General features: G+C 56.2%; 1 protein-coding gene across 9 annotated transcripts in view; it reads right to left on the reverse strand.

Annotated features, from left to right (window-relative positions):
• LDB3 (LIM domain binding 3) overlaps nucleotides 1–26,899 on the reverse strand; it is a 60,423-nt gene that overhangs the window by 21,923 nt on the left and 11,601 nt on the right. For 2 of the 9 annotated variants that reach the window (XM_018042187.1, XM_018042189.1), the window contains exons 5-10: nucleotides 20,923–20,945; nucleotides 19,680–19,883; nucleotides 17,548–17,562; nucleotides 14,820–14,989; nucleotides 14,153–14,189; nucleotides 1,546–1,728 (exon numbers count right to left, since the gene is read on the reverse strand). In XM_018042187.1, coding sequence (XP_017897676.1) covers nucleotides 1,546–1,728; nucleotides 14,153–14,189; nucleotides 14,820–14,989; nucleotides 17,548–17,562; nucleotides 19,680–19,883; nucleotides 20,923–20,945 — 632 coding nt within the window. Of the gene's footprint in view, nucleotides 1–1,545; nucleotides 1,729–7,537; nucleotides 8,324–14,152; nucleotides 14,190–14,819; nucleotides 14,990–17,547; nucleotides 17,563–19,679; nucleotides 19,884–20,922; nucleotides 20,946–25,174; nucleotides 25,543–26,899 lie in introns of those variants that run through there. The other 7 variants (XM_018042188.1, XM_018042190.1, XM_018042195.1 and 4 more) reach the window with 5 other exon arrangements.

Consider the following 26,899-nt stretch of genomic DNA (forward strand, 5'->3'; position numbering starts at 1 on the left):
CCCGGAGTGAGGTCCCTTGGCCCCCTCTGCTCCAGCCTGACACTGGCAGCCCTCCATGGCTTTCTCCACTCTCCACCCAGGCTTCACATCTCTTTGTAAGGCAAAGTGGAGGGAGGGTTTGCTCTGTTGAGGGGGTCCCGAGGCCCCCCAGACAAGGAGGCCTGGAACGTGGTGCTGGAGCCTGCCTTTCAGCAGGGCTGAGGCTAGACTGTCCATGGGACCCAGGCATCTAAAGCCTTCCCCTCAAACTGGGGTGGCATCTTCTCACTAGACAGTAGGGACATGTCTTATCCCCCTCAAAGTTTCTTCTTTGTGTGGGGAGCAAGGCCTTACTTAAAGAGACTCTGGTGTGCAGAAGGGAAGCAGCTTGCTAAGTGCCCCCAGGAAGCTGGGAAATGAGGACCCTGGAAGCCTGGTCCAGGCTCACCCTTGATACTTGAGTTGGGCTGGGGAAGGGCTGGGCTCAGCATTACCTGGGTCACTGTGAAGCCAGGGGGTAGAAGCAGGGCACATAGGCCACTCTGCCCACCCTTCATCCTGGCTTCAGGCTGCAGCAGGGAACCATGCACCCTGACCTGCTGAAAGGGTGTCCTTTTCAGCAAAACTCTGGGAGGGGAGTGCGGAGACTGGGAAAGCTGGCTCTGACTCCAAACACCAACTTGGCAGCTCTACACAGCCCAGAAAGAGCTGGGCCTGCCCGGCCTGTTACACTGCCTGGCCGCTCCAGAATGACCTGTCCAGCCTCCCCCTCTGCCTCCCCACACCTCCCCTCATCCTTTTCAACACCTCCCCTCCGCTGCCTTTGCTGAGTAGCCATGAGGGCAGACAGGAATGAGGTAGCTTGCAATACTTGAGGGCATTTTGGGTGCTGGGTGTTTTATGCACGCTTTTTCTATCCTGACCCTACAAAATTATTGGCATCATGCACTAATGCATGTGCATTAATGCCTTAGGAGATGACGAAGCTGAGGTTCTGCAGAGTTGAGTCACTTTCAGAAGTTACAGACAGTAAGTGGTAGAGCAGAGATGTGAGTCCCACTGCACCAGGTGTCTCTGGAGCTAGCGTGCTTCTCCGTCAAGAGAACAGGGTAAGGGACAAGGGCGAGGTAGTTTGTAAATAGTCTGACCCACCTTCAGTGCTCAGGTCAACGCTCCCTCCTCCACGGAGGCATCCTTGATTTCCTTTCTTTCTCTGTAATCCCAGTTCCAGGAACGTGGATTTTCCACACAGCCTCTCTCTGTTATTTAACCTTACGTGTGTGTGTGTGTGTGTGTGTGAGAGAGAGAGTGAGACTTTTACCTCTTTCCCTAGAGCATGTGCCCCTGGGGCAGGGGGACACGTCCAGGCTCTGTCCTCAGCCACACACACAGTGAATCTCCCTGAAATGCACCTCCAGTATCCCCTTCAGCCCAGGGTCCAAGGGTCCTAACCACTTTGGACGGGCCTTTCCGAGGGCCCAACACAGCTGCCGACAGACGGACCCGGGGGAGGCCTTTCCTGCCTCTCTTCCCCACGGGCAGAGCCGGCACCTGTGGGCCAGTTACCTTGGACTGTCCGCAGGGCTTGAGGCAGGGGCTGTGGCAGAGGCGGTGGCAGCGTGGGCAGCGGCTGCAGCCGGGGGTGGCGAGGCTGTGCTGGGAGGGGCAGCAGCAGGCGACGGGGCAGAAGCGGGCAGCAGCGGGGTGGCGGCCTGGCTGGTGCACACTGGAGCATGCTCAATAGGGGTGCTGATGAGGCGACCAAGAAAGACAACAGGTCAAGGGCGCCACCCTGCAGGGGGGAGCGGTGGCCGCAGCAGAGGCAGGCTGGGCAGAAGTTACCAGCCTTACTGTGACCAGAGCTGGATCTTCCAAGAGGCCTGTTCCCAGGCTGAAGGAAAGAGCACCCCCACAACCCAGGGCTCCCAGAAGGAAGGGCTCAGACCACAGGGCGGATCACAGGAACATCAAAAATATTCTCAAGCCAACTGAGATTCCCCTACATGATTCCCCTTTCTCAACATGCATTATAAAACCAGTGCGGTCCAAAAGGAATCTAAATCATCAACCAAGTTTTCTCCCCCATCCCGTTTCCCTCTTTCTTTCACTGTTCCCTGTTTAGTCAGAGATAAGCATTGCCTTTGAGAAGGGATTATACAAGGAAGAAAACAGAGGCAAGAAATTTTGTTGTCAAGGGCTTAAGTTCTGAAGTTGTGAGAACTCGGGCTTTAGGCTGTGAAGGACTCGGAGCACTGATGGTACATTTGGAAGATGGGTAAAAGCTACCATGCCAGGCAGACCAAGGTCATCTGAACAAGAAGGGGCAACGTGGAGTGAGGGACTCAATAACAGAGGGAGCTGTGCCTGTTTTCTGGGCAAATTCTGCGGAAGCAGCAGGACCACAGGTTCCCCTGTGCTCAGGCCCCTGGTGAAGGGGCGGGCAGGCCTGAGGCAGCCCAAAGATCTGCGGGCCATCTACACCCCTGAGAGCGATGTGGACGTGACGCTGAGTGCCTGCACATGTGGAAGGCCCTGTTATCAGGACCATGAGAGCTGACCGCTCTGCCAGTACAGACCACTGTGACCAGATGGGAGGGGGATGTCCCAGCAGATGCCAGCATGGCTAGATCATGATCAAGGACCAGGTGCCCAGGCTCCCCACCCCACCAGCCTTGGCATTCTGCAAGCGCCTCTTCCCCAAAACCACCCCAGACGAAAGAGGAGCATCAGAGCCTGGGTCAATGAGATTAGATTTCTGCCCCCTGTGAAATGAGGCAGAGAATAAAAATTGAATTTAGGAAAGCAAAGAAATGTACATTCTTTGCTCACTTGGGTTATTGGACTAAGAGCTGTACTTTCTATGATGGCAACTTGTGGTCAAGTCGTGTCGGACTCTTCATGACCCCATGGACTGCAGCACGCCAGGCTTCCTTGTCCCTCACCATCTCCTTGAGTTTGTCCAAGTTCATGTCCATTGAATCAGTGACGCCATTGAACCATTTCATCCTCTGTCACCCAGGATACTGCAAATCCTATAGGTGGGAATGATTTTCCTGATGCGGTGACATTCAATTATTGACCTCCCACTATGTGCCAGGCCTGTCTTAAATCCTCACAAAAGCCCTCTGATGTGGGTGTTACAGATTCTTTTTAATAGGAGAAGAAATGGAGGCAGAGAATTCCATTGCTGGAGCTCCTAGAACTTGGTAGGTGATAGATTGGAAGCCTTACCCAGTACTTCAAGTGGCCCCTCAACCACGAAGAAAGAACCTTCTTCCTGCAGTCAAGTAGAATCTTTCCCAAGCAAAAGGCACTATTCTTGTTTGAAATAATTAGAATAATCCTCTTGCCTCTATAAGTGCTTATCATATGCCAGGCCTTGCACTAAACAGCTATATAAGCAGTACCCCTTACTCCCCTTGATCCTTTCAACCTGGCTGGGCAATTGGTAGCAAGATCCTCATTTCACAGATGGGGAACTTGAGGTCCAGAAAGACTGACTCTCCACTAAAACATCACTTGGTCACCAAGTGCCAGAGACAGATGTGATCCCTAACTACTATATCATTTCTCAGGCTTGAATATGTGGGCAAATTGGCCTGGAAATCTTGTTAAAAACGCGGCTTCTGGCTCAGAAAGTGGGTGGCGGGGCTGAGAGTCCAATTTCTAACAAGCTCCCGGGTGATGCTGATGCTGCTGGTCTGTGGACCACACTGCGACTAACAAGGTGCTACACAGGTCCGTCCCAGACAGCAGTGCCAGGGGCCCACGAGCTGCTGCCCAAGGCATCACAACTTGCTCTCCTCCATCCAGGGAGGCGTATGGTAGAGAAGGGCATGAAACAGCAGAAGAGGGTCAGGAAGAAGCGGCTGGAGAAGAGGCAAGGCTGCGAGTTGGCTGTCACGCGGGCAGGAGCACTGTTTTTCTCCGTCACCACCCAGGAAGCATCTGGAGTGGACAAGGGCCCTGGCCATGCCCTGCCCCGCCCTTTCCCAGCTTAGTAGTTCAGAGAGGCAGCCATGGGCACCCCAGCTCCCAGGCTCATGGTGGTGCCCAGTCCTGGCCCACCGTGAGGCCACTCAACGCCCCCCTCAAGAAAGAACTTGGCTTCTGAAAGCCATGCCTATGAAGTGGCTGCCTCAGAGAAGCAGCTGTAGGCCCTGACATCCCCATTGAGCTGGCTGCCCAGACCCCCATGGTGTGGACACGTTTGGGAAGGCTGTCTGACAAAGGATGCCCCATTTCCTTTAGCTGTTTCTCCCTAACCCTGCCACATGGTTCCAGGGGACTTCTGGGAACTGCAGACAGCAGTAATAAAAATACCCTTCTCTGCAGGACAAATAGGAAACTGGCTTTACCTGTCTCCTGTATTCCAATCCCCTGTCAGACCAGCTTACCTGTTACTCTCCCCAGGCATAGCTCCACATGAATCCTGGCTTCTTGGGGGGTGAAGTTGGAGTGGATATGGCCCTGGGAAATCTCATCTACCACAGGGCAGGACAAAGGGCACACTATGAGCCTGCTGCTCAGGGTTGTGACTGGGTAGCCGCCTATCTTGGGTTACTGGCTACAGATGCCAAGCAGCCGGGCCTAGGGAAGGTAGGAGCACCACTGACGAGCATCCAGAAGGATCCTGGGTTCTTGTCCAGGTCAGTTCATGCCTGAAAGTTCCTGAGGAGGGGGTCTCAGAAATCATGCACTGCAAAGAGCTTACTAGACCCTGGCTTCAGTCCTTAAGACAGTGCCTGTTGGATCACCCCAGCCTGGTCAAGGACTCTGGCCTGGTTCATAATTCACCTTAAACATCTAAGCAAAAACCAAGCCAACCCAACTATATCAACTGGCCGGGGGCTGCCTGGGAAGGGTGCCGCCAGAGGAGAAACACACCCTGGCTGCAGTCCCCCTTTCAGTCCTCCTCTTCCTTCCACCCACCTGGCATCAGGGTGCAGGATGCCAACCCTGTGCCCTGCTCTGTTGAAGTGGCCTTTGGTTGTTGCTCCTATTGGTGACAGTGGCGGTGCTGGGCCAGGAGGGCTCTGTGGTCACCGGGCTCAGGCTGGAACTATTGGCACTGCATGCTGTGGGCATGCCGTGACTGATGGTGCTGAGCGGTGTTTACCTTTACTGGGGTGATGATGCTATTTGTATTAGCTAAAAGAATGGAATATGAACATCTCTGTTGCTTCAGTGATGATAACATGCCAGTCACGTGGTTGGTCTTGAAGCTATTCATGCTGCCACCCGCCCAGTCAGCATTCCACCTTGCAGCCTGATGGCAGTTGCTCAGGGCGGCCCTGATCACGTCACTCTGCAGCAGTGTTGCCACACTGAATGACTCCAGGAGCCCTGTGACCTGTGGTCCATGCAGTGACAGCCCTCCAGAGCTGCTCAGCACACAGCAACCCCCACAGGCTGTGGTGTGAATGATGCCCTGCAACCTTCCCTAGTTCCACACTGCTTTTGGAACAAAATCCAAAATCAAAAATCCAGAGCCTGGCATTCCAGCTCCGGACCACTGCTAACCATAACATCCTCTGCCTGTCTTCCATTCCAGTCAAAATAATTAACTCAGGGTTCTGGGACATTCCTTCTCATCAGCATCTCTGTTTTCTCTGCTTAGAAAAACATATGCAGCTTTCCGTGACTGTGCATGCCCCACTTCTATCTGTTCCCGAAGATCAAACACACAGACCCCTTCTTCCAGGAAGCCTTCCTGGATACTCCAAATGGAAAAGCAATCCCTGTCTCTGGACCTCACACAATCAGCCTTTCATCACGGTGAGTCACAACCACATCAGCCATTTCTGATTCCTTGGGCACCCACAGTGGCCAGGAACCCAGTGCCTTGACTGATGCCCATGGACATGGAATGCTGAGTAAGGACACGCTCCTGTTTGCCTCAGAGTGCTTCACACAGACCCCTGGCCTGGGGCCACGCAAAGTGCTGCCTGCAGTGGCCTGGGGTCACTGGGGAGACACCAGATGGGCTAGAAAGCAAATAGCCTTTCAGGACTTCAATTAGGTGGATCCAAGAGGGTTCCATCTGATAGGCTGAGGTGATAGGGATAGGGGACTGGGAGGCCACCAGCTCTGATGGATTAGCTCAGATCCTCTGCTGGTCTTAGGACACCCACTACCATGGCCTCACTCTGCCTGGCAGCCCTCAACCCTCAGCCTACCCCTGGTCTTGGAAGTCCTCAATAAAAGGTCAGCTGCATATAAGCATGCCCGAGGATGCCTAAATGCAGGCAAAAGTGCACCTCTCCCCATTTCCCCTGTTGATCCCCTGGCCAGCCTGCCTTGCCTGGTCCCTGCCTTGACCCTGGGGTCAGACTGCTAGAGGCAGGATGAGATGGGAGGTCAAGTTGGAACAAGAGGGTGTGTGTGTGTGGGGAGGACACTTTGGGGAACATCTCAGGGTGGTAGGCAGGATAGAACATGCTCCCTGACCAGCCCTTCTAGATGGGACTGCCAGGGTCCCTGGAGGCAGAAAGCAAGCCTGTGCCCGGGCAGTGGGAGTGGGAGCAAGGCTCCGGCCCAGTCTAGTCCCGGGGGTGGCGGGGAGTCCTGAAGGATGGGCCTCAACACCTGTCATTATTTGTCAAGTGTTGATGACCTCATGTTCTCAGCTTGGGGTTCCCTCGGTCAGGGATGAGGCTAATGAGTAGGCAGGTGAGTAGGGAGGACATGGGCCTGCCAGACTGGCCCTTCCTACACGCTCAGGACTAGGACAGGCCATAGGTGTGTGGAAGCCAGGAATGAGAACCTTCCTTGCCCTCTTGCCACGTGAGCAAGCCTCCACCAGGCACACCTTCCAGATCCTCCCTCCTGAGCCATGGCCTGCTTATGAGGGAGCCCTGCAGTCTCCCTGTGAGCCACTCCTTAGTCCAGCTGTGTCCGCCTCAGCCACTTCTCTCCCTCCTGGCCAGGGCTGAGCATGCGCAGCGCCTTCCTGGAACCAGGGTTTGTAGTGCGCTTTCCAATGGGGAAGGAGGGCTGGCTCGGCCTGCCGGCTGTGGCTGGTGTGGGAGGGGAGGCAGGGAGCATTCACACACACTACCCGAAGGAGGCGAAGGCTGCCCTCTAGCCCACAGAACAGCTTCTCACCCACTGTCCTCTCTGCCTGCTCTCTGGAGCCCTGGGCAGGGCCATAGGGACAGGGAAACAGTGGTTTGCATTGGAAGGACTGATGCTGAAGCAACTCCAATACTTTGGCCACCTGATGTGAAGAGCTGACTCATTAGAAAAGACCCTGATGCTGGGAAAGATTGAAGGCAGGAGGAGAAGGGGACGACAGAGGACGAGATGGTTGTATGGCATCACTGACTCAATGGACGTGAGTTTGAGCTAACTCTGGGAGATGGTGAAGGACAGGGAACCCTGGTATGCTGCAATCCACGGGGTTGCAAAGAGTCGGACACCACGGAGTGACTGAACAACAAATCCCAGCCCTAGTGGGCACTGCCCCTGCCCCTCTCCTACAGGCACCTGTCCGCTCCCCATCTCAGACCTGCCCCCTGGGGTGATACGCACACAGGCACAGCAGGACTGGGGCAGGTTTGGTTCATTTCAAATCCTCTTTATTTCGGAATAAGCATGCTTGTATGTACAGGAGAGAGAACTAGGGAGCCAGCGCACACAGCACAGAGAGGGGAACACGCGCTCCAGTCTCGCCACGGCCAGGAGGGGCCTCTCCCTCGTCTACCCTGGGGCCTCCTCTTCCTCTGCAGGGAGCCCTGTCCTGGGCTGCCTGGCTGCAGAGGGCACGAGGGAGTAAGTGGGGCCGGGGAGCTGGCTTCTTCTCAGGACCCTGATCTATGGGCTGCTCGTTTCAGGATGGCACTAGGCCGGGCTGCTTCTCCTGGGAGCTGGGGCTGGTGGGGGAATGGACCAGTGGCAGTCTGTTTCCCTTGATTTGGGGATGTCCTATCAGCAAACCCCATCGCGTCCTCTCTGATCTACAGGAAGGCCCTGCGCAGGGGAGCAGAGGCTTGGGCTCTTTGGGGGGTGGTGAGGGTTGCAGTGAAGGGCAGGGGTAGAGTGGGTGCAGGGCTGCGTGGGGCTGGGCCTGGGCCGTCAGCGCTGGGCTGGGCAGAGAGCACAGCTGCTGCGGGTGATTAGCGAAGGTGCCCCCCAGCACAGCTATACATTCTCAAGCATCACCATGGGGCTCACATGCCAGATCTGTGTGGGGGGGAAGGAGGGAGGAGTCAGGCCTGCAGGGAATGGGGGGTTCCAGACAGCCTCTTAGCTTTTAACATTAAGAATTTGGGCCGAAAGGCCATGGTGCCAGTTGCGTAATTTGGCAAAACGTGGGCTGTTACGTTCCGTTTCAAACCTTTCCCTGTGGCACAGAGAGAAACAGAGAGACAGAGACAGAGAGAGAGAAAGCAAGAAAGAAGGGGTTAGGGGACGTATCCGCCATCACCCTGGCTGACAGCTGGGGCAGAGGGCATGGGAGGGAGGGTTCAGCGTGGAGAGGCTTTGCCACCCATGGGGTAATTTCCAGGTGGTTAGGCCTGGTTTGTGGCAAGACCAGAGTTATGAGGACCAGGATGGATGGACTACTGTCCCTGACTTGAGTGAGCCATGGAGAAGGGGCCTGGCTAGCGGACCTGAGGGCGGGCGGGGCGCCGGGGTGGGTGGGGGTCTCCAGGCTCTCCCTGGCCCGTGTGGTTAGGGCTGGGCAGGGCTGCTTTGGCTGTGGGCTCTCGGGACTGAGCACCATAGGCAGGCAAGCGTTGCATGGCCTCTGTCCCCTAGCTGGGCATCAAGAAGGAGGAACGCCTGTCCCCACGACGAGGCTGGGTGAGCAGACCTGCCAACTCCCTGTGCTGCCCCAGTCTCTGCCAACCGTTCTCTGTCCCCAGAGAGAAGCCTCCAAACACCACTGACTATCCCACCCACCTAGGCCTGAGCACAGCCAGGCACACGCGTGCACATGTATACTCACAAGGCTGCTGGCACACATATACTGGGGGCCGAGACTTCCCGCCACTTCCTGCCAGCAAGGCCTCTGCTCAGCCCACAGCCCTCTTAGCTGAGGACATAGGACAAAGCAGGCAAGGAAGAGCCAGAAACATAGATACGGAGGGGAGATTGTGCCTGGGAAAGGCCAAAATCCTAGACTTCCAGACCAGAGGGACCACTAACATCTTCCAGAATAGAGGTGCAAGTTGGTGGCCCAGGGGCCTCATCTAGCCACAAACACAGCGTGTTCAACCTGGACAGTGTTGAAAATTCATTTAAAAAATGAACTGCTATATCCAGATCATAGAATGCTACTCGGCAATAAAAAGATATGAATGAACCACTGGTATACTCCACAACTTGGATGAGTTCCCAGAGAACTAGAAGGACTGAAAAAGCCCATTCCATAAGGCCTCGAGCTGTATGATTCCATTTACATAACGTCCTTGAAATGACAAAATTATACAAACAGAGAAAAGAACAGATTAGTCGTTGCCACAGGTTAAGGACAGGGCGTGCGCAACAGGGAGGTTGAGAGTGGTCTGAAAAAACAAGACGGGGCATCTGAGGACGAGGGAAGTATTCTGCGTTGGAGGGTATAGGTGTCAACACCCTGGGGGGGTACTAGATTGGCAAGATGCTGCCACTGTGGGTAAAGGCTACGTAGGCTCTCTCGGTATCATTTCTTATAACCACATGCCAATCTGCAATTGTATCAAAATAAATAGTTTAACAAATGAATTGTCAGCATATAAAAATCAGAAAGATTGGCTTTAAGTCTTTAAAAGTCAAAGGATGGGGTGATGCTGGACTTACATTTCTGCATGATAACAATCCTGTGTCCCCATATGTACACCTGGCCACCTCCCCACACCTGTATTACCTGGCAGACACCCCCTCGACACCTTAAGGCCTGCAAGTGGGTCCCTGTGTAAAGGTCCTGTTTGACAAGAGGGGTCCCCTGCTCACATATTTGAAAACCCTTGGTCCAGACTTTCCTAATACCACAAAGGAGCCAAGGCACAGACACATCACACGAATAGCCTATAGTCACACGGAAACTCAGAGGCAGGACCATGACCTAAGTGCCAGGCATCCCTTGCTATTGCCTCTCCGAGGGCGGGGAGAAGGGGGTGAAGATGGTACAAGCCCAGGCCCTGTGATGGGGCCCGCACAGCCCTGCCTGCTGACAGCACCATGGGCGGCAACTATCGACCAGCACTCAGAGCCCTCCCCGGGACCCAGCTGCAGCCAGTTTGTCCAGCCAGGCCCGAGCCGTTATCATCAGCGTTCAGTGACACGGTCAGGGACGGTCCTAGAGAGTTGGCAAGGCTTGTGAGTCTGCTCTGCTTGGAGCTGTTGGGAAATTCACAGCCAGCCAAGAGAGGAGCAAGAAGATGGAGGAGGAGAAGAAAGGGGAAGAGACTGCAGAGTGGGTGAGGGCAAAAGGGAAAGCGGTCCCGGGAAACCCATGAGGGCTGCTCAGGTGACACCCAGGGGAACTGTTCACTAAAATCAACTTTCTCCTTAACACAGGAAGACCATGAAGAGATGCAGAGTGCTCTACTGAGGTGAGCATTAGGTGAACAGAGACTGAACTTGTAGACAGCTGCATAGACCCAGGGGCTGGCTCAGGGGGTGGGGTCTGAGCTCTAACTGCGGCACTGCAGGATGGTGGTGTCCATGCGGTGGGATCCAGATGCCTGGCAGATTCAAGCCCTGCCTAGGATGAAACCACGCTTGCCTGCACTCCCACCCCCATCAACCTGCTGAGCCATCTAGGCGCTGGAATGCGTTCCTGAGGTCAGATGGAAGGCGTGGTGACCTTTCTGGGATTATAGGCTCTGCTACTTCAGATGAAGCCTGGGGGCCACAATACTACCTGTACCCACGTGGAAACTGGCAGGAGGCTGCTATTTAAGCCCACTTGACACTTTGCTAAGGCGATGGGTCTTTCCTGGGAGAGGAACCATGTCCACAGGTGACACTCAGACTGCTCTGTGGCTCGCCCTACTTCCCCTGTAAAGACAGAGTCCCTGGAGATTAGGCCCTGGAGCCTCGGAGGAAAGCTCAAGTTCAAGTTCAAAGTGTTAGTCGTGTCTGACTTTTTGCGATCCCATAGACTGTAGTCCACCAGGCTCCTCTCTCCATGGCATTCGCCAGGCAAGGGAAGACCTGGGTTTGATTCCCTGGGTCAGGAAGATCCCCTGGGGAAGGGAATGGCTACCCACTCCAGTTTCTTGCCTGGAGAATTCCATGGACAGAGGAACCTGGCGGGCTACAGTCCATGCGGTCGCAAAGAGTCAGACATGACTGAGTGTGGGTTTCCATTTCTTCCTCCAGGGGATATTCCCAACCCAGAGACTGAGTCCAAGTCTCCCACATTACAGGCAGATTCTCTACTGTCTGAGCCACCAGGGAAGCCCCACTTGCTACAAGATACCAAAGACATTGCCTCAGTGCCAGGAGCCAGGGCCGAAGAGGAAAGGAGGGGAGGCCGGGGTAGGGTGGGGCTCTGAACTGCCCTGGGACTTGGTGGGGGCTGTCCCAAAGGTGGAGAAGGGACAGGTGAGGGGCAAGTGTGCAGGTCCTCTGAGATGCAGATTATACCTGTCCAGGAGGCCACCCAGTGCCCTGCCTGGTCCAGAACAACTGGCGTCCCTGCCAGCTTTCCCAGCACACAGCAACAGAAAGGAAAAAGCATCCCAGCAGACATACAAGCCTAAATAGGCTGCCGCGGTGCCCAGGTTGCTGGGCCCCAGATTTAGCAAACTCAGGCCATGCTGGAATGAGCTCCCTGGAAGCAAGGTGCAATGAAGCCTACCTGGGGAGTGCAGCCTTGGTGAGAGACTCCCAGATCCCCCACTGTGAGTCAGGCTCAACTGGGAGGGGAAGGACAGAGGCTGTGTCTACCCTCAGCCAACACGATGTATCAGCAAGGTCTGGGGGTACAGATTCCAACTTGGGAGGAGGGACGGATGGAAGTGGGGTTCAGTCCCCCAAGGGAGCAAGATCCCTGACCAGCTTGGACTCAGGGTAGGGGTAAGTGTGTTCCCTACTGCTCAGAGGGCCTCTCGGTTGAGCTTGGGGCCCCAGCTGGGACCAGTGGCCAAAGTCACTATTTTGGGCGTTAATCACAAACAGAATTGAACCACAGCACCTGTTGTACCCCCATCTCTCACTCCCCAGGCCAGAAGCTGCTTGGCATTCAGCAAAATAAAAAAAGCCTACTTTCCTCCTTTGGCCATGGGGAGAAGGGGCATTTGGTGGGGTGGCTATAAGGACAACCTTCCAGAAATTAAAGTCAGAAAAAGGGAGGACAGGAGGCTTAGGGTCCTCCAGTCCCCAACAGAGGCTTCCTGGGGGCCTCAGAGCCTGCACTGCAGGGTCCAAGACTCAGAGGGAGGGGCTGACAGCAGTGCAGAGCTGTGTGTGTGTGGGGGGGTGTGCTGCTTTCTTAGGGTGGGTCAAGGTCCGTGACTGAGGGAGGAAGCAGGAATCTCTCTTCCAGATTTCTCTACAAGGCTGAGGGAGAGACTCCAAGACCTGCAGCAGAGTTCCTAAGACACCCTGCCTTCTCAAGGGATCTGAATGGAGTTTGTGGGCAGTTAGACCCCAGGGTGGGGAAAGGGCCTTGTGGGGAAAGACAACCAGGCCGAACAGGCCCCAAGAGATGCTTCTGAAAGGAGGGGAGGGGAAGGCCCACACCGGACCACCGTGAATACTGCCTTTTGTGTTCTCACTCAATGACTTCGCAGAGCCCACAAGTATTCCAGGGAGAACACGTGAGACAAAGGTTCTCTACCCATACTAAATGTGCAGAACTCCACCTTCTAAATGGAGTCTGTTACTGAGATGCAAGCTGAGAGTGACTGGCCCAGAAACATACAGTAACCAGAAGCACTGAGGAGGGGTGACGGGGGCTGAAAAGGCAGGGCGGGCCCCTCCTGGCTTCTTGATGGAAGGGACCTGGAGATTTTTGAGCAATTTGCGGTGAGTGCTGTAAAGCCCCTCCATCAGTCTTCAGTAAAGACCACGCTGCTCATTGGAGTAGCTCTGAGTGGCACTCAGAAGAGGAGGTGGGATAAACACAGGAATGACGCAGGAGCAGAGGAGCACCGGGCGGAGAGAGCTGACAGCTTAGTTACGCCTCGAATAGCTCGATGCTACCTTTTGTGCTAAGTCAAACACCATCTCGTTTCAGGCTCTTTACAGACACACTGCAGGCACCGACAGGTTAAGAACCATCACTGGAACCGCATGCCATTGTTAGCAGGCCGGGGAGGACCACACTTTAGGCTCAGACACCCCAGCCAAAGAGTGGGAGCAACTTCAATTGGCAGAAACAGAGGTTCAAAAAGAAAATCCACATCAACTCGAGCTGACCCCAGAGTCCCACTCTCCACGTGGTCCCGTGGCCACTACACGCTGGTTAGCAAAGATAGAAAGCTTGGCCCAGGGTGGAAAGGCACCTCTGAGCCCCAGCCCCTCACATGGAGGCCACCACGGGACGTGCCGGCCCAAGGCAGACTCTCCCAGGAAGGACATGCAGACAACACATTTGCTTCTGGAAGTGTAAGCACAGTCACACTGGGCCCCATGCCTGCCCATGGAAGGCCCGAGTGGGTTCCAGTGGGTTCCAGGGCAGTGTGCCCACCTCATGCCCAGGGCTTTGCTTCCTTGCAGCAGCTGTGGTGCTGTGAGCAGTCTGTGGGACTGATACCTCAATGTGGGTCTGGACAAGTGAGTCCAAAGGCCAGGTGCCCCAGCCCAGCATAGCCCTCCGCGTGCCAGCTAGCTTCCCAGTGCCTACCCTTCAGACTCACAGGGGACAGGCCCTGAGATGAGTGGGCAGGCCAGGCAGCCAGCCCGGTGCCTCATAGAAAGAGATGCCCTCATTCTCAACAGCCCAGCAAAGGCCAAAGCAGCCCTGCCCCTTGCCTAGGGAGAGAGCCGGGAGAGCCCAGCACCCTTGCTCGTGCAGCCTGGGCCAGGGGGCCAGAGACTCAGCTCCAGGCACCCGCTTCACTGACCTGGGACACACACACCCCAAGCCAGCATCTGTCGGAGCCCCTCAGGGGCTGGGAGTTTTCAGATGCATTAACTTGAGGTGTTCCTTCTGTGAGTTGGGTGACCTGGGGGCTGCCCTGGGAGGGATGGGGTTAGGGGGACAAGGCCACAGAGCCTGAGTCCAGGCACTTACCTTGACCTTCGCAAAGCTTCTTCATCAGGGTCTTGCACTGTGGGTAGGAAGTTGCAGGTCAGGAGGAATCACATGGAACATCAGGAAAAAAAGCTACTGGAGCTTGTGGGCAGAGAACCCACCCACGACGGGACAGTTATCGCCTCCTACCTGTGACCTCTGGGAGGAAAAGGCTGCGTGCTGGGCAGAGGGCAAGGGGGAGAAAAGGGGCCTTCGAAGAAGTGGTGCAGCTGGGAGGGAGTGGCCAGAGGTGTGGCCTGTAAGGTCCTCTTTTTTAAAAAATATTTATTTTTTAATGTATTTGGCCGCGGCAGGTCTTTGTTACAGCACGCGAGATCTAGTGTCCTGACCAGGGATCAAACTTGGGTCCCCTGCATTGGCATAGTAGAGTCCCAGCCGCTGGACCACCAGGGAAGTTCCACTAGGCCCTCTTAAACCAATTCAGGCACTGCTGGAGTCAGGGAGCCGAGCAGAAGGCTGATGTCAACGTGCCTGCCCCAGGGGCCCAGAAAGGGCACAAGAGGCCACTATCTATCAAGGCCAGCTCATCTTCCAAGACAGGGGCCTTGACTCCCTGGCTTCTGTGGGACAATGGCGTAGGGCCCAGGACCCTCGTGGCCCTTCAAAGTCACCCCTTCCTGCCCCACCCCCGACCGCCCTCCCTTACTGTATTCTGTTCCGGTCATCTGGGCCAGGATGCGGAAGGAGCGAGACTGTAGGTTGGAGGAGCGGCGAGCCCACTCGTCAGCCTCATCTTCCGGCTTGTTCTGGTTCTTAATCACAGCCTGATACACAGGAGAGGCACTGTCCACGGTGAGGTCTTTGATAGGAAGGCTCCTGCAATGCAGAGAGAGGCCGTGGGCGAGGGCAGGGCTGGAGCCTGCTCCTGGCCCCTGCACCTTCCCCACGTCACATTCCCCTGGCACCCCCCCACACCACCCCCCAAGCCTGTTGGCAGCCCCCCCTACTTGTCTGAGCCCACCGTTGCCTTTCCCCACTGCCATCTGAGAGCCTGCAACAAGGGCTTGGCCTGGATCCTCAGTGCTCAGGGAGGTCACAGTGAGTCAGCGAATTCCACTCATGGAGGGCCAGGAGGCTCAGACCCTCCTGTCAACACCCACCCCACCCCCCAGTCTATCTCCAGATACAGGTCTGAAGATACCCGCCCCCCTCAGGAGCTGGATCTCCTTGAACGAAAGCAGAGGCAGAAGAGGGCTTCTGGAAGTAATTTTGACCTCGCTAAGCAGTTCCTGAGTTTGGGGCTGGTGAGGACAGGCTAGCTGGGGACTCGGAGGCTTCCTCAAGGTCAGTCCCTTGGCCTCCTCAAAGCTTGGGATCCAAACTGGGAGCCACCACTGTCGTGACTTCTCTGGAAGAGGATTGTGGGCTCCTGCTCAGCAGAAATAAGCAAGCTCGGCGAGGATGTGGTTGGAAAAACAAGACAACTGGGCCCCAGAGGCCAGCATCACCCAGGGATAGTGGGGTTTCTCGTCCAAGGGAGCTGGGAGTGGAGCTGTGGGGAGGGTCACCAGTCCTTTGCCCCAGGGGAGCACAGCCTTTTGAGGGGGACCTGGTGACCTTCTCTGAGACCCCTACGGTCTGGCATATGGTAGGTGCTCAAAACTTAGTTGAATGAACAAATCCTTGATCAGAACCAGAAGGAACTCTAGAGCCCCTTGAGTACAAGGTCTATCAGCCCAGATCAGACTGCAGGGCAAGATACATTAAAAGCTTTGCAGATGACCACTCACCCAACCAGAGAGGGCTGGGGTCCAGGCTGCCCAGTCCACTCTCTCAGGAGTCAGGGTGGGTTCAGGAGAAGCTCGGAATAACAACAGCCTGTTTCCCCAGCCTGTGGACCTGTAGCCTAGCTCTCTCCTCTTACTGATGCTGAAACTAGGTCCAGAGAGGCCTGCTGACTAGTTCCAGGTTATGTCACGTAGGGACCCCCGTGAAGTTAAAACCAAGGCTTCCCAGCCCCCAGCTCAGCCTTCTTTCCATCAGACTCTCTGCAGCAAGAGGCTCAGGAAGGCCACTTCTGCCCGCTGGAGATCTGCACACCCCAGGTGCTCACCACCTGGAGACATGGCCCAGCCCAGACACTCCCCCTGTCTAGGCGCACACTGCCTGCTGCTATGGCTGCCTTGCCCCCAACCCCCGAGTGCTGGCTAGCTGCAAAGACGACTCCCCCAGTGCTTCCGTCGTCTACCCTCTCTGCAAGGAGCTGGACAGAAGAAATGCCCTAGTCTCCCCGGATTGGTCCCCTGTGTCAGCTCAGAGTGGGCTACATGAGCAGAGGAGGAGAAAGATGACAGAAGGTAACTGACCAAGGCGGGGCGGAGCTACCCTACTTTCCTGAAGGCTTTGCCCTGGCCCAGAGAGCTACAGGTCCTGGCAGCCTGTGTTTGGGATCAGATAGGGAAACCAGCAGATCCCTAGGGGGTTCCAGGCAGGGAGGAGACTGGGAGCAGAGGAGAGGCTGGGATCTCACTGGGGAGGTCATCTCTAGCACAGGGAGGAGTCTCAAGGGGACCTGAATCAGCTGGAAGGCTTTTGCTGCTATTTCCCTGGAATGTTCCCTTGAGGGAACATATTTCCCTGTTCCTTCCATAGCTCCAAGGGCTCAAGCATGAGAGCCCCAGAAGTGAGTCCCTTAGGAGGCCCGCTGTCGGCTTCCCTTCCAAGACTTGTGGCGCTGCCGCAACAGACACTGGGAACCAGACGAAGGAACTGCTGTGCCTTTTGAGAGTCTGGGGCCCAGACATAATATATGCAGAGAGGGGACAGAACAGGCCCTGCAGTTCTAGGACCCTGGGTCGGAGGCCACTCTCTGGAGCCACTCCCAGCATGAATTTCTTAGCACCCAAAACCCTCCACAGTCACTACATCAAGGTCACCTGTGGGCCTTCACTCCACTGTACACTGCCCCTGAGTCTGACTCAGGTTTCACCTCCTATGGCTGGTCCTGGCAGGGGCTGGCTCCTTCAGATCCATCTTTCATGAGGATTCTGGGGAGTGGCCTCCAAGAGGCCCCCTCATCACCCTCTCCCTGAGTAACGGCCTGATGTGGATTCTGACGTTCAGGTCTATACCGTCCCAGTGCAGACCAGAAAGCCTGGGGGGAGCCCCCACAAAGCACAGCAAGAAGAACATGAGCCCCAGCCAAGGTGGTGTCATTGCTCTGATTTCTGTGTCTGTAGTGATGTAACTTGGGGAAAACCCCCAAAGACAAGTACTTGCCTGCAGAGGCCACAGGGCATGTCATTTACCTGTGAGGTGGGTGTGAGGAAGAATGTGGACAGAGCCACGGTCCTCAGGCACATCCCACCAAACCCATACACCATCCCGCAACCAGACAGACGGACGACGGAACAAATACTGTGGGGTCTACTTACGCCAGTGGCGATGCCCTGCCAAGCAGAGGAAAGCCCAGCAGTGAGTGCGTGTCCATCATGGGAGGGCGGGGGCGGCGCATACACAAGGGGCAGGGTTAGGGTCAGAAATGAGTTATGGGAGCGGGTGGATAGAGGAGGAAGAGAGAGAGACAAAAAGAAAACTGTCAGTGAGGAAGGAATCATGGAAATTAACAGCAGAAACGGAACACCTTATGGCAGACAGGGGCACCACGGCAGCATCAGCCCAGCAGGGCTGAGTTAGAAGGAAAAGGGAGCGTGTCGCTTCCCAGGTTCGCAAGGGAAAGGAAAAGGATGGGAGGGAAGGTGGTAGGAAGGAGAAGCCTAGATTAGATCAATGGTGCATCATGTTAAAAAAAAAATTACATCACGGCCATCCTAGAGGTAAAACCAAATGAGAGCAGTCTTTTCCCAAGGTGCAGAAAACATAAAACCAGTGAGCAGCAGTTCTTTGCTCATTTTCCACTGTGCTTCCCTTTGGCGAATATCACCATATTACGATCACACTGAGGACGCACACGGCAAGCAAATATTAACAGGAAATCCCTGTTCACTCTTTGGCTTAATCAGTCAGACTTGTTTTCCGGGGCACCCATGAGCTAATGGTTGCATTTTTAAACTTCCATGATCATATTTTCTGCTTTGAAAGATGGGGTTAGATAAGTCAGCACTACCCAGAGAGTTCCACAAAGAACTAAAGCCCTGAGCCCGTGGAGTTTGAGATTCACTGCTCCAGGGAAGGCAATGGCAACCCACTCCAGTACTCGTGCCTGGAAAATCCCATGGACGGAGGAGCCTGGTGGGCTGCCGTCTATGGAGTCGCACAGAGTCGGACACGACTGAAGCGACTTAGCAGCAGCAGCAGCAGCAGCTCCAGGGAAAGCAACCTCCGCCCCCTGGTGGCCCAAAGGAAGTACTGCGTGCCTGAGAGAGCCAGGCTCCCTCGCATCAGGAGAGCCAGGAAGACCACACCATTTTCCATCCATTGGCTTCTGGAGGCTGCACCTTAAACCTGCATACACGTCATGGCCACGAGGACTGGGCTCTGCACAGGCCAAACACTACCGGAGTTATCCGGGACTTCATAATGCCTCTATCCCTCTTACAACATCTGGTTTTCCTAGCTTTGGAAAAAAGTGCAATCATTTTAAGATTTCTTGCCTTGAGCTGCTGCAGATCTTGACTCAGGGATAACATGTTACCCAAAGAGATAATCAGTTTTGAAAGCCAACACTAATGGTGTTCCCAAGTAGGATACAGTATGGGTTCTGCGTGTGTATGTGTAAGGAAGAAGGAAATAACAGAGGCAGAAAAATAGTGAGATAGAGACAGAGGCAGAGAGAGGCAGAGAGAGGCAAACACAGAAAGAAATGCAGAGAAGAAAGAGACTGAGATAAAAGAGACAGATTCAGGAAAACGGAGTGAGGTCCCCACTAAACTTTGCACTATTACCAGTTTCATCCACAAATGATTTTTAGCCAACTCTTTCCCTACTCAGCCCTCAAGTTCCTCAACCACTGCTAACAAGCAAATTCAGGAACCAAGGATGTCCTAAGTCCCACCAACCTGAGCCTGGGCTTCCCTGGGGCAAACAGGAGGAGGCAGGTGCTGGGTGCTCCCCAGGCTCTGTGGCAGGGCTGACTGCCAGCAGCAGGGTGGGTGACTGGTCTGGAGGCCCCTTCCCAAACAAGAAACCCAGTCATTATTTGAGAAGAAAGCGGCGACTTCCCCTCAAAGAACGGCTTAGCTGTGCGAACCAGGGGTATCCAGAATGTGACCCCCGGTTAACAAGATTCCAGAAGTCTCCTTCTAAACCAGCCCCCTCCGGGAGCCTGGGGAAATGCAGAGGCTGTGTGAAGCACTTGGAGGAACCCCCGCGTGCTGTGTTTCTCTACCCTTCTCCTAAAGTTGACCGTGAAACTGACTCTGAAGAGAGAACACCGCGTTCTGTCCGAAAGGCCCGGTCAAGGCTGGCTTTCTTCCAAGGGCTGTGCCCTGGGAAGCTCAAGGCGGCAGAGGAAGGCTGGTCCCGATGGCGCCCAGCGGCCGGGGGCCCTCCGCGGTGATGGAGCGGTGGAGTCGGCGAGCGCCCGAGGAGGAGGGGAGGCGCTTACCCGCTGAAGTCACTGCCCTGGGCCTGCGCCTGCCCGGCGATGGCGTCCATGATGGCGTCCTGGGAATACATGCTGATGGGCGTGTTGTACTGCGCGTGGATGATGGTGGCCTTGCCGCCCAGCCCCTTCACCTCGATGGGCTTGTGGGTCGACAGGGCCGAGTCCTTCAGGGCGCTGGGGTTGAAGCGTTCCTGGTAGTCGGCGCTGGGGGAGTACAGAGCGGGGGAGCGAGGGAGAGAGGTGCAAGGAGAGAAGGGCGACAGGTGGTGTTACCCCGGTGGAGGTGAAGGCTGGTGGTGGAGGATGTGGGGAGAGACCTCCCTAAGCCTGAGCCCAGGAAGGCTAGCCAAGTTCCTCAGATCCACTCGCACTGGCTGGGTCTGGTCAGGAAGATCCTCACCCTCCCCAGAGCCCTTTGCAGAAGGTGTTCCTTGCCCGTCTGCACTTTCCCAGATCACTGGAGGCCCCCACTAAGCCTGAGCTGGGGGGCATGGAAAGATCTCTCACCACACCCCCAGGGAAACAGACTGCAGAGGGTAGCGGGTGGGGATTGGGATTAGGGGACAAGAGCTGGGTCACGAGTCAAAGGCAGCGGCAGCCGAAGCAGAGTCCGGAACACCCCAAAGGCAAAAACCAGCCCCACTGGGCACACGGGGGATTCTGAGCTTGGATCCTCCACGAAGGGGCTCGTCCTGGGTCCCCTGGGCTCTGCTCCTTCAGACTCTTCGGGGCGTGTGCTTCTTCCTCGGAGCAGGGCTTGAGTGCTCAGGGCCCCCAGGGCCAGCTTGCTGGGCAGCCCACCAGCTTCTACCCATCAAGACTTTTCCCTTCAAAACGTTAAGCACGCTCCGCAGACAAGGACAAGGTCAAGCACAGCCCTTCTGAGGGATCCGGCCAGGCTGGAAATGTCTTCAGGCTCACCTGGAACCAGCATCAGCACACACTCCACCCAGCAGCCCACCAGAGCCAACCTGCCTTCTTAAGCAGCTGCAGCAACTAATTGGGAACACAATGGCCCCAGGCATCCGGCGGAGCCCCAGCACCCCTCCCCAACGCCTCCACTTCATCCTCGCAGCTTCGCACACATGCAGCCTCGCTCAGGGACACGAATGCACCCTCACTCACGCATGCACATACATGTACACATGCTGACACAGGCACACGCTGTTGAGACCCCCAGACACGCGGGCGCATGCTGGGATATGCAGGCAAGCGCACACACGTGCTTTCCTTTGATACTAACTTGGCTGGAGAGTTGGCTACCACCTGGGGAGGAGAGAAAGAGCAAAGAAGACAGGACTATCAGAGTGAGGCTCCTGCCAGAGGGTTTGAGCATAAGGACGTAGGGATGGGCCTCAAACTGGCCATTGTGGAGGCGGAGTCAGCTCAGACAGGCACTAGGTGAAGAGAGCGCAGAGAGAGGAGTGGGCAAAGCTCAGAGTCTGGATCATAGCCTTTCAGTTTGGGTCAGAGATGCCAACTGCAGCGTACGTCCACAGTGCCTAAAGCTATGCCTAGGAGAAGGGTTTCTTTGGTCCATCTTCACGGGTGCTCATTTACCATGTGCATGAATCTCCCACATACAACCTGGCTCTAGACCCTGGGGAGGAAGCCAAAGATGGAGACAGGACCAGCTCTGGCTGCTACAGGAATGGCCAGGGTCCCAGGTGGCTCCTGGCCAGCCCCGCACAGCTGCTCTAGACTGGTCCTTGTTGAATGAGGGGTGGCTCTGGGAGTGCTGCCCCCTGAACAAGAGCTGCTGTGGTGCTGGGGTGTGTACAGTGGGGTTTCTCGCAGCCCTGGGAACATGTTCTCCTTCCCAGAGGAGGGGCAGGCAGCTCTGGACCCACCTCCTGGCCACAGTAGTAAGGGATCTGTGCGGTTTCCAGTAACCACCCATGAAAGCCTGTGGATGGGCAATGGTGCAGGATGGAGGAGCAGGGTAGCCTGGGCCCTGGCGTTTTGCAGGAAGGCCCTCATCCAAGACAGCCCAGCTTGGACACTACAAGCAGGACCCCACCCTCACTCTTATCTAAGGGCCAGCCTCCTGGAGCTTCTCTCCTTGAAGGAGGCTTTGCCTGCCTTCTGTTTCTTTAGATGCAAATTCCTTGCAGTGAGAGACGCTGGTCAGAAATCCGAGGGGAGAAGAATACATAAAGTGGTGTCCCTGCCCCCACACTCTGCCACCACTCTGGACTCTGGCTGGGAGAGCCTGGGCTTCCGTTGGCCTGGCCTGGCCTGGCCTGGTCCTCTCTTGGCCAGGATCCTGGGGATCCAGACCAAAGTCAGGGAGATCCCCCAGTCCCAGGCTCAACCCTGTCTCAGAGCTGATAAAATTCCCTCTGAGATCTCCCAGGCTCAAAATAGCTGCCAGTGGAGCTATATTAGGAAAGGGCCAGCACAGATCTCCCGTTCCTTCTCCATTTTTGGCCAGTGCTGACAGCTGCAGGGTCAGCTCTTGCCCTGACCAGCCCAGTGTCCCCTGTAGAGGGCAGTGTTGGCCTCAGGGGAGGCTTCTGCCCTTCCTGGCCCATGTAGCCAGTTCCTTATTTAGCCCTCCTGCTTAACTTTCACCTGAGAACCTGAAGGCTGGGATCCCCGCAGCAGACATAGCTCAGAGAGGAGTACCCAGGTCTTGGGAGAATGAGCCAAAGCTATAAGGCCGCCCTGGGGAAGGGGGCCCTTGCATCTACTGGCCTGAGGGACACTGTTCTTCATTTCCAGCCCCAGAGATGAGGAGGCGGAGGGGCTGCAGGCCCCGCTGTCCTTGCACCCACTCTCTTCCTCTCCATTCCTCCTAAGGGGATACAAGTTGCCAAGGAATCACCTTGCAAGTTGCCCAGAGAGTAAGAGAAGGAGCTTCCTTGTGGAGCCAGACAGGATAGAATTCAGATCCTGACCTTTCCTCTTCCCGGTGCTGTGACTCTGAGCAAGGAACTTACCTATCTTAGCCTCCGTCTCCTTATTCATAAGACTGAGAGGGTGGTGCCCACCGCAGAATGAACAGAATCCTGAATGTAAAACCCTCAGCATGGGTTAAGAATGCAGTGAAAAGACATAGGGCTTAGCATTTGCCAACCCTGTCTCCCTTGAGCAGTTAGACACAGCAACGAGTGTTGGCCTCGGCCCTTGGCTACCCCTGGTCAGAGGCTCCAACCTTCCTGTTGGGGCCATAGCATCAGCTTTGCTTTGACTGAGGCATGCGCCGCACTCCCTCTCTGTTGGGGCCATAGCATCAGCTGTGCTGTGACTGAGGCATGCGCCGCACTCCCTCTCTGTTGGGGCCCTAGCGTCAGCTGTGCTGTGACTGAGGCATGCGCCGCACTCCCTCTCTGTTGGGGCCATAGCATCAGCTTTGCTGTGACTGAGGCGTGCGCCGCACTCCCTCTCTGTTGGGGCCCTAGCGTCAGCTGTGCTGTGACTGAGGCATGCGCCGCACTCCCTCTCTGTTGGGGCCATAGCATCAGCTGTGCTGTGACTGAGGCATGCGCCGCACTCCCTCTCTGTTGGGGCCATAGCATCAGCTGTGCTGTGCCTGAGGCATGGCCGCACTCCCTCTCTGTTGGGGCCATAGCATCAGCTGTGCTGTGACTGAGGCATGGCCGCACTCCCTCTCTGTTGGGGCCATAGCATCAGCTGTGCTGTGCCTGAGGCATGGCCGCACTCCCTCTCTGTTGGGGCCATAGCATCAGCTGTGCTGTGACTGAGGCATGGCCGCACTCCCTCTCTGGCCCATCTTTTCTTCAAAGAAGCTCTTGTGCCCTGCTGCTGTGAGTGTCAAGCAGTGATCCGACGGTTGTCAGGTTCTAAGAAGCCTTTGCACCAATGTGAGGGCACCTTGGGGGTCACGAGGAGCAGGAGTGGGGCGGGCAGGCAGGTTCTGTCTCCACGCGGGGAGAAGTCAGACCGACCTGAGTGCCCGTCCTGTCCGCCACTCAATAGCCGTGTGACCTTGGGCAGATGACTTGCCGTCTCTGGGCTTCTACTTCCCATTATCAAATGAGGGAATGATGCCCACCTCTGAAGTCACTGAGAGAGCTGTGTTAGACAAAGCATGTGGACTGTTAACCAGCCCCTAACCTCCATGGATGCTTCAGTGAGCGGAGACCTTACCATCACTGCAGGTGGGCAGTGCAGGCTTAGATCCACCGGAGCCTGACCTCCCTGCTGGGGGCTAGTTCCAAAGAGGGCCAGGAAGACCCACCAGCCTTCTCAAGGCAGGAGAAGGGCACCACTTCTACTCGTCTTTCCCTCAGCTTCCTAGCAGAAGCCCCTTACTAGAAAAGGCCTGGGGTTCGAAGGCTTTGCCACCTTGGTCCAGGGAAGCCAGGATCCAAGTGCTCAGACTATTGATCACCCAGCTTCACTCGGAAGCCCAGAAAGAGCTCGGGGCTCTGGGGAAGCTGGAGATCCCCAGGGAAGGAGCAAGCGGGTGGAGTACAGGTACCGTCTACAGCAAGGTCACAGGAAGGGTGTGGGCTTGGATCAAACTGACCCAGATTGCCATGCTGACTCATCAGTCACCTGCTGCGTGACTCCAGGCATGATGCCAGGTAGCATGTAGAGAGCGTGCACCACACACGTATTGTCTCCTCCAGTCCTCCCCACAGTCTAGGTGTATGAACAGTCCCATGGATGAGCCCTGAACCCCTAACCACTGGGCCATATGCCTCGACTCGGCCTGCTCTGCCTCCAGCCCAGAGATGATGACACCAGTTGCATGGGGCCATGGGAGAAATTATGAGATAACAAATATGCCGGGCTTGGCAGCTAATGCATGCTCTGCTTGGCAGCTCCCTTCCCTCGACCTCTCCACAGTGCCCACTCAGCTCTAGGGTTTTTTAATTCCTGTGCTCCAAGAGTCCCATCAACTAGACCTTGGGGGCCGGGGGGTGACATGCTGCTCTCCTGCATGGCTCCTTTCTCCTCAGAGTCCTGCTCCCTTGCTTCCCCACCCTTGTCAGAGTTGTTCCTGCCAACCACTCCCCTCACCCCACTGCCCAATCTCTCTGTACCCAGCTCAGGTGCTCCTCCTCCAGGCAGCCTTCCCAGACCACTACCAGACCTAGAAAACGTGCCCTCCTAAACCCCAGGGCTCCCAGAAGGGTGGGATCAGTGCATCCCCTGGCCGCAGAGTTCTTGGAGGTATTAGGACAGGATCTGTCCTGTCGTGGTGGGTGACCTGATGTCAAAGTTTGGGGAGTCCGAGGCTCTTGCATTCAGGCCTAGCTCAGCTGCTTAGCAGTTGGACAGCTGGACCCTAACCTTCTCTGAGCCTCAGTTTCCCTCTCTGCAAAATCTGACACACACGCTGGCTTGTGTCAAGTAATGAGGGCACGTGTCGATAGGCTGATTACTTTCAGGTGCTGCCCCTGGGGCTTGGAGCTGGCCACCATGGGACCAGTCCCCCACTCCAACCTGATCAGGCCTCTATGAGCACTGAGGACCCAGGTGGCCCCTGACCACCAGTGGAGAGCTGTGCGCCCGTTACCTACCCTCCTAGGAGTCCAGCACCTGAGGCCTTCCCTCGGCGGCTCATCTGATACATCTGAGCCATCTCCCTCAGGGTCTCTGCCGAGTACAGGCCAATGGGGTTGTTATACTGCCTTGGCTGGCTCGAGCCCAGCGGGGCTTTCGGGCTGAGTGAGTCCAGGGCCCCCTCCAGGCTGATCTTGGCCCCGGGGCTGCCCCGGGGTGGGCCAGGGTCAGAGGCCTCCATGTGTGAGGAGAAGACGGAGGTCTGAGAGAAGGAAGAGCTAAAGGTCTGCCCGAGCTCCAGGGTGCCTGGGGTGCCCGGGCCGGCCCTCGCCTCGGGGTGGGGGCTGGGTGCTGCCAGGCTGCTGTTCGTGTCCAGAGCAGGGTCCTGGCCCAGGGCAGCGCCATGCAGGGGAGAGAGAAAAGAGCAGTTAGAGGCCATGGCCGCCCCAGCACTTCCGCGTGGACCTGCAATAGAGGGGTTAGTGCCAGCGCCCAGCCCACCACCTGAGCCTGCAGCCCTGCACTGAGTTCGGGGTGGGGAGAAGGCCCGGACACCTGGAAAAGAAGAGTTTTCTCAAGAAAAAAAAAGCGGGGTGAGGCATCTGGCTCCTGGCCCTGATGCTATCGTCAAACTAGACTAAATGCAAAGCCCACACAGAAAGCTAGGCCAAGCCAGCCAGCCTGTGGGACTTGAAGTAAGGGGGGGTGTGGTCTCAGGGAACTGGGGGGAGACCCCTCTATCCTACCTCTGTTCCCCTTCCCCTGTAGGAGGACACTGGTGAGCGCAGCCCTGCCTCCTGCTCTGCTGCAATGCTGCACGTGGCCAGCGGGACAAGCCTCCTGGGCTGGGGGTGAACAGGCAGGGCAGACGTGCAGGGGGAAACTGTGGGAGGAGCGGGGCTGACATCTGGGTCCCTCGGTCTGCCTCTGCAGCTTCTCCCGAGAAGTGCTCTGCCCACTTCCTCAATCTGTCGCCCACCCCAGACCCCCGTTATCCTCTTCTTTTGCCTCTTCTCCCCACCCTGCCCATCACCCACTCTGCCCTGGTGGACTGACAGGGTCAGTATGAGGTCATTCAGGGGGGTGGGTGGAGAGTGGTGGGAGTGTGTGGTCCCATAGGCCTGGTGGGCTGGGCCTCCTGTGCTCTCAGTCCCTCAGGACTGAGCTGCTTAGAGGGAGCCAGGAAGGGGCCTGGGGCGGGCGGGTGACGGGTGCCTGCTGCTGTGCCTGCCTCTGGGCCTCACCAGCACTTCTGAGTGCAGTACGTGTGTGTGTGCCAAGTAGCTTCCGTCATGTCCGACTTTGTGACCCTATGGAATGTAGCCCAGCAGGCTCCTCTGTCCGTGGGATTCTCCAGGCAAGAATACTGAAGTGGGCTGCCAACTCCTTCTCCAGGGGATCTTCCCAACCCAGGGATCAAACCCACATCTCTTGTCTCCTGTGGGAGACAAGGCAGGCAGGCTCTTCGCCTCTGGCACCATCCGGGAAGCCCTTGAGTGCAGTGCACGCTTAGCCGCTCAGCCATGTCCAGCTCTTTGCGACCCTGTGGCCTGCAGCCTGCCAGGCACCCCTGAGTGCAAAAGTAGCTCACAGTGAAAGTGGTTCCGCTGTCTCTGACTCTTTGCGACTCCATGGACTTTACAGTCCGTAGAATTCTCCAGGCCAGAATACTAGAGTGGGTAGCCTTTCCCTTCTCCAGGGGATCTTTCCAATCCAGGGATCAAACCCAGATCTCCCGCGGG

Source organism: Capra hircus, chromosome 28 (assembly GCF_001704415.2).
Source record: "Capra hircus breed San Clemente chromosome 28, ASM170441v1, whole genome shotgun sequence".
NCBI lineage: Eukaryota > Metazoa > Chordata > Mammalia > Artiodactyla > Bovidae > Capra > Capra hircus.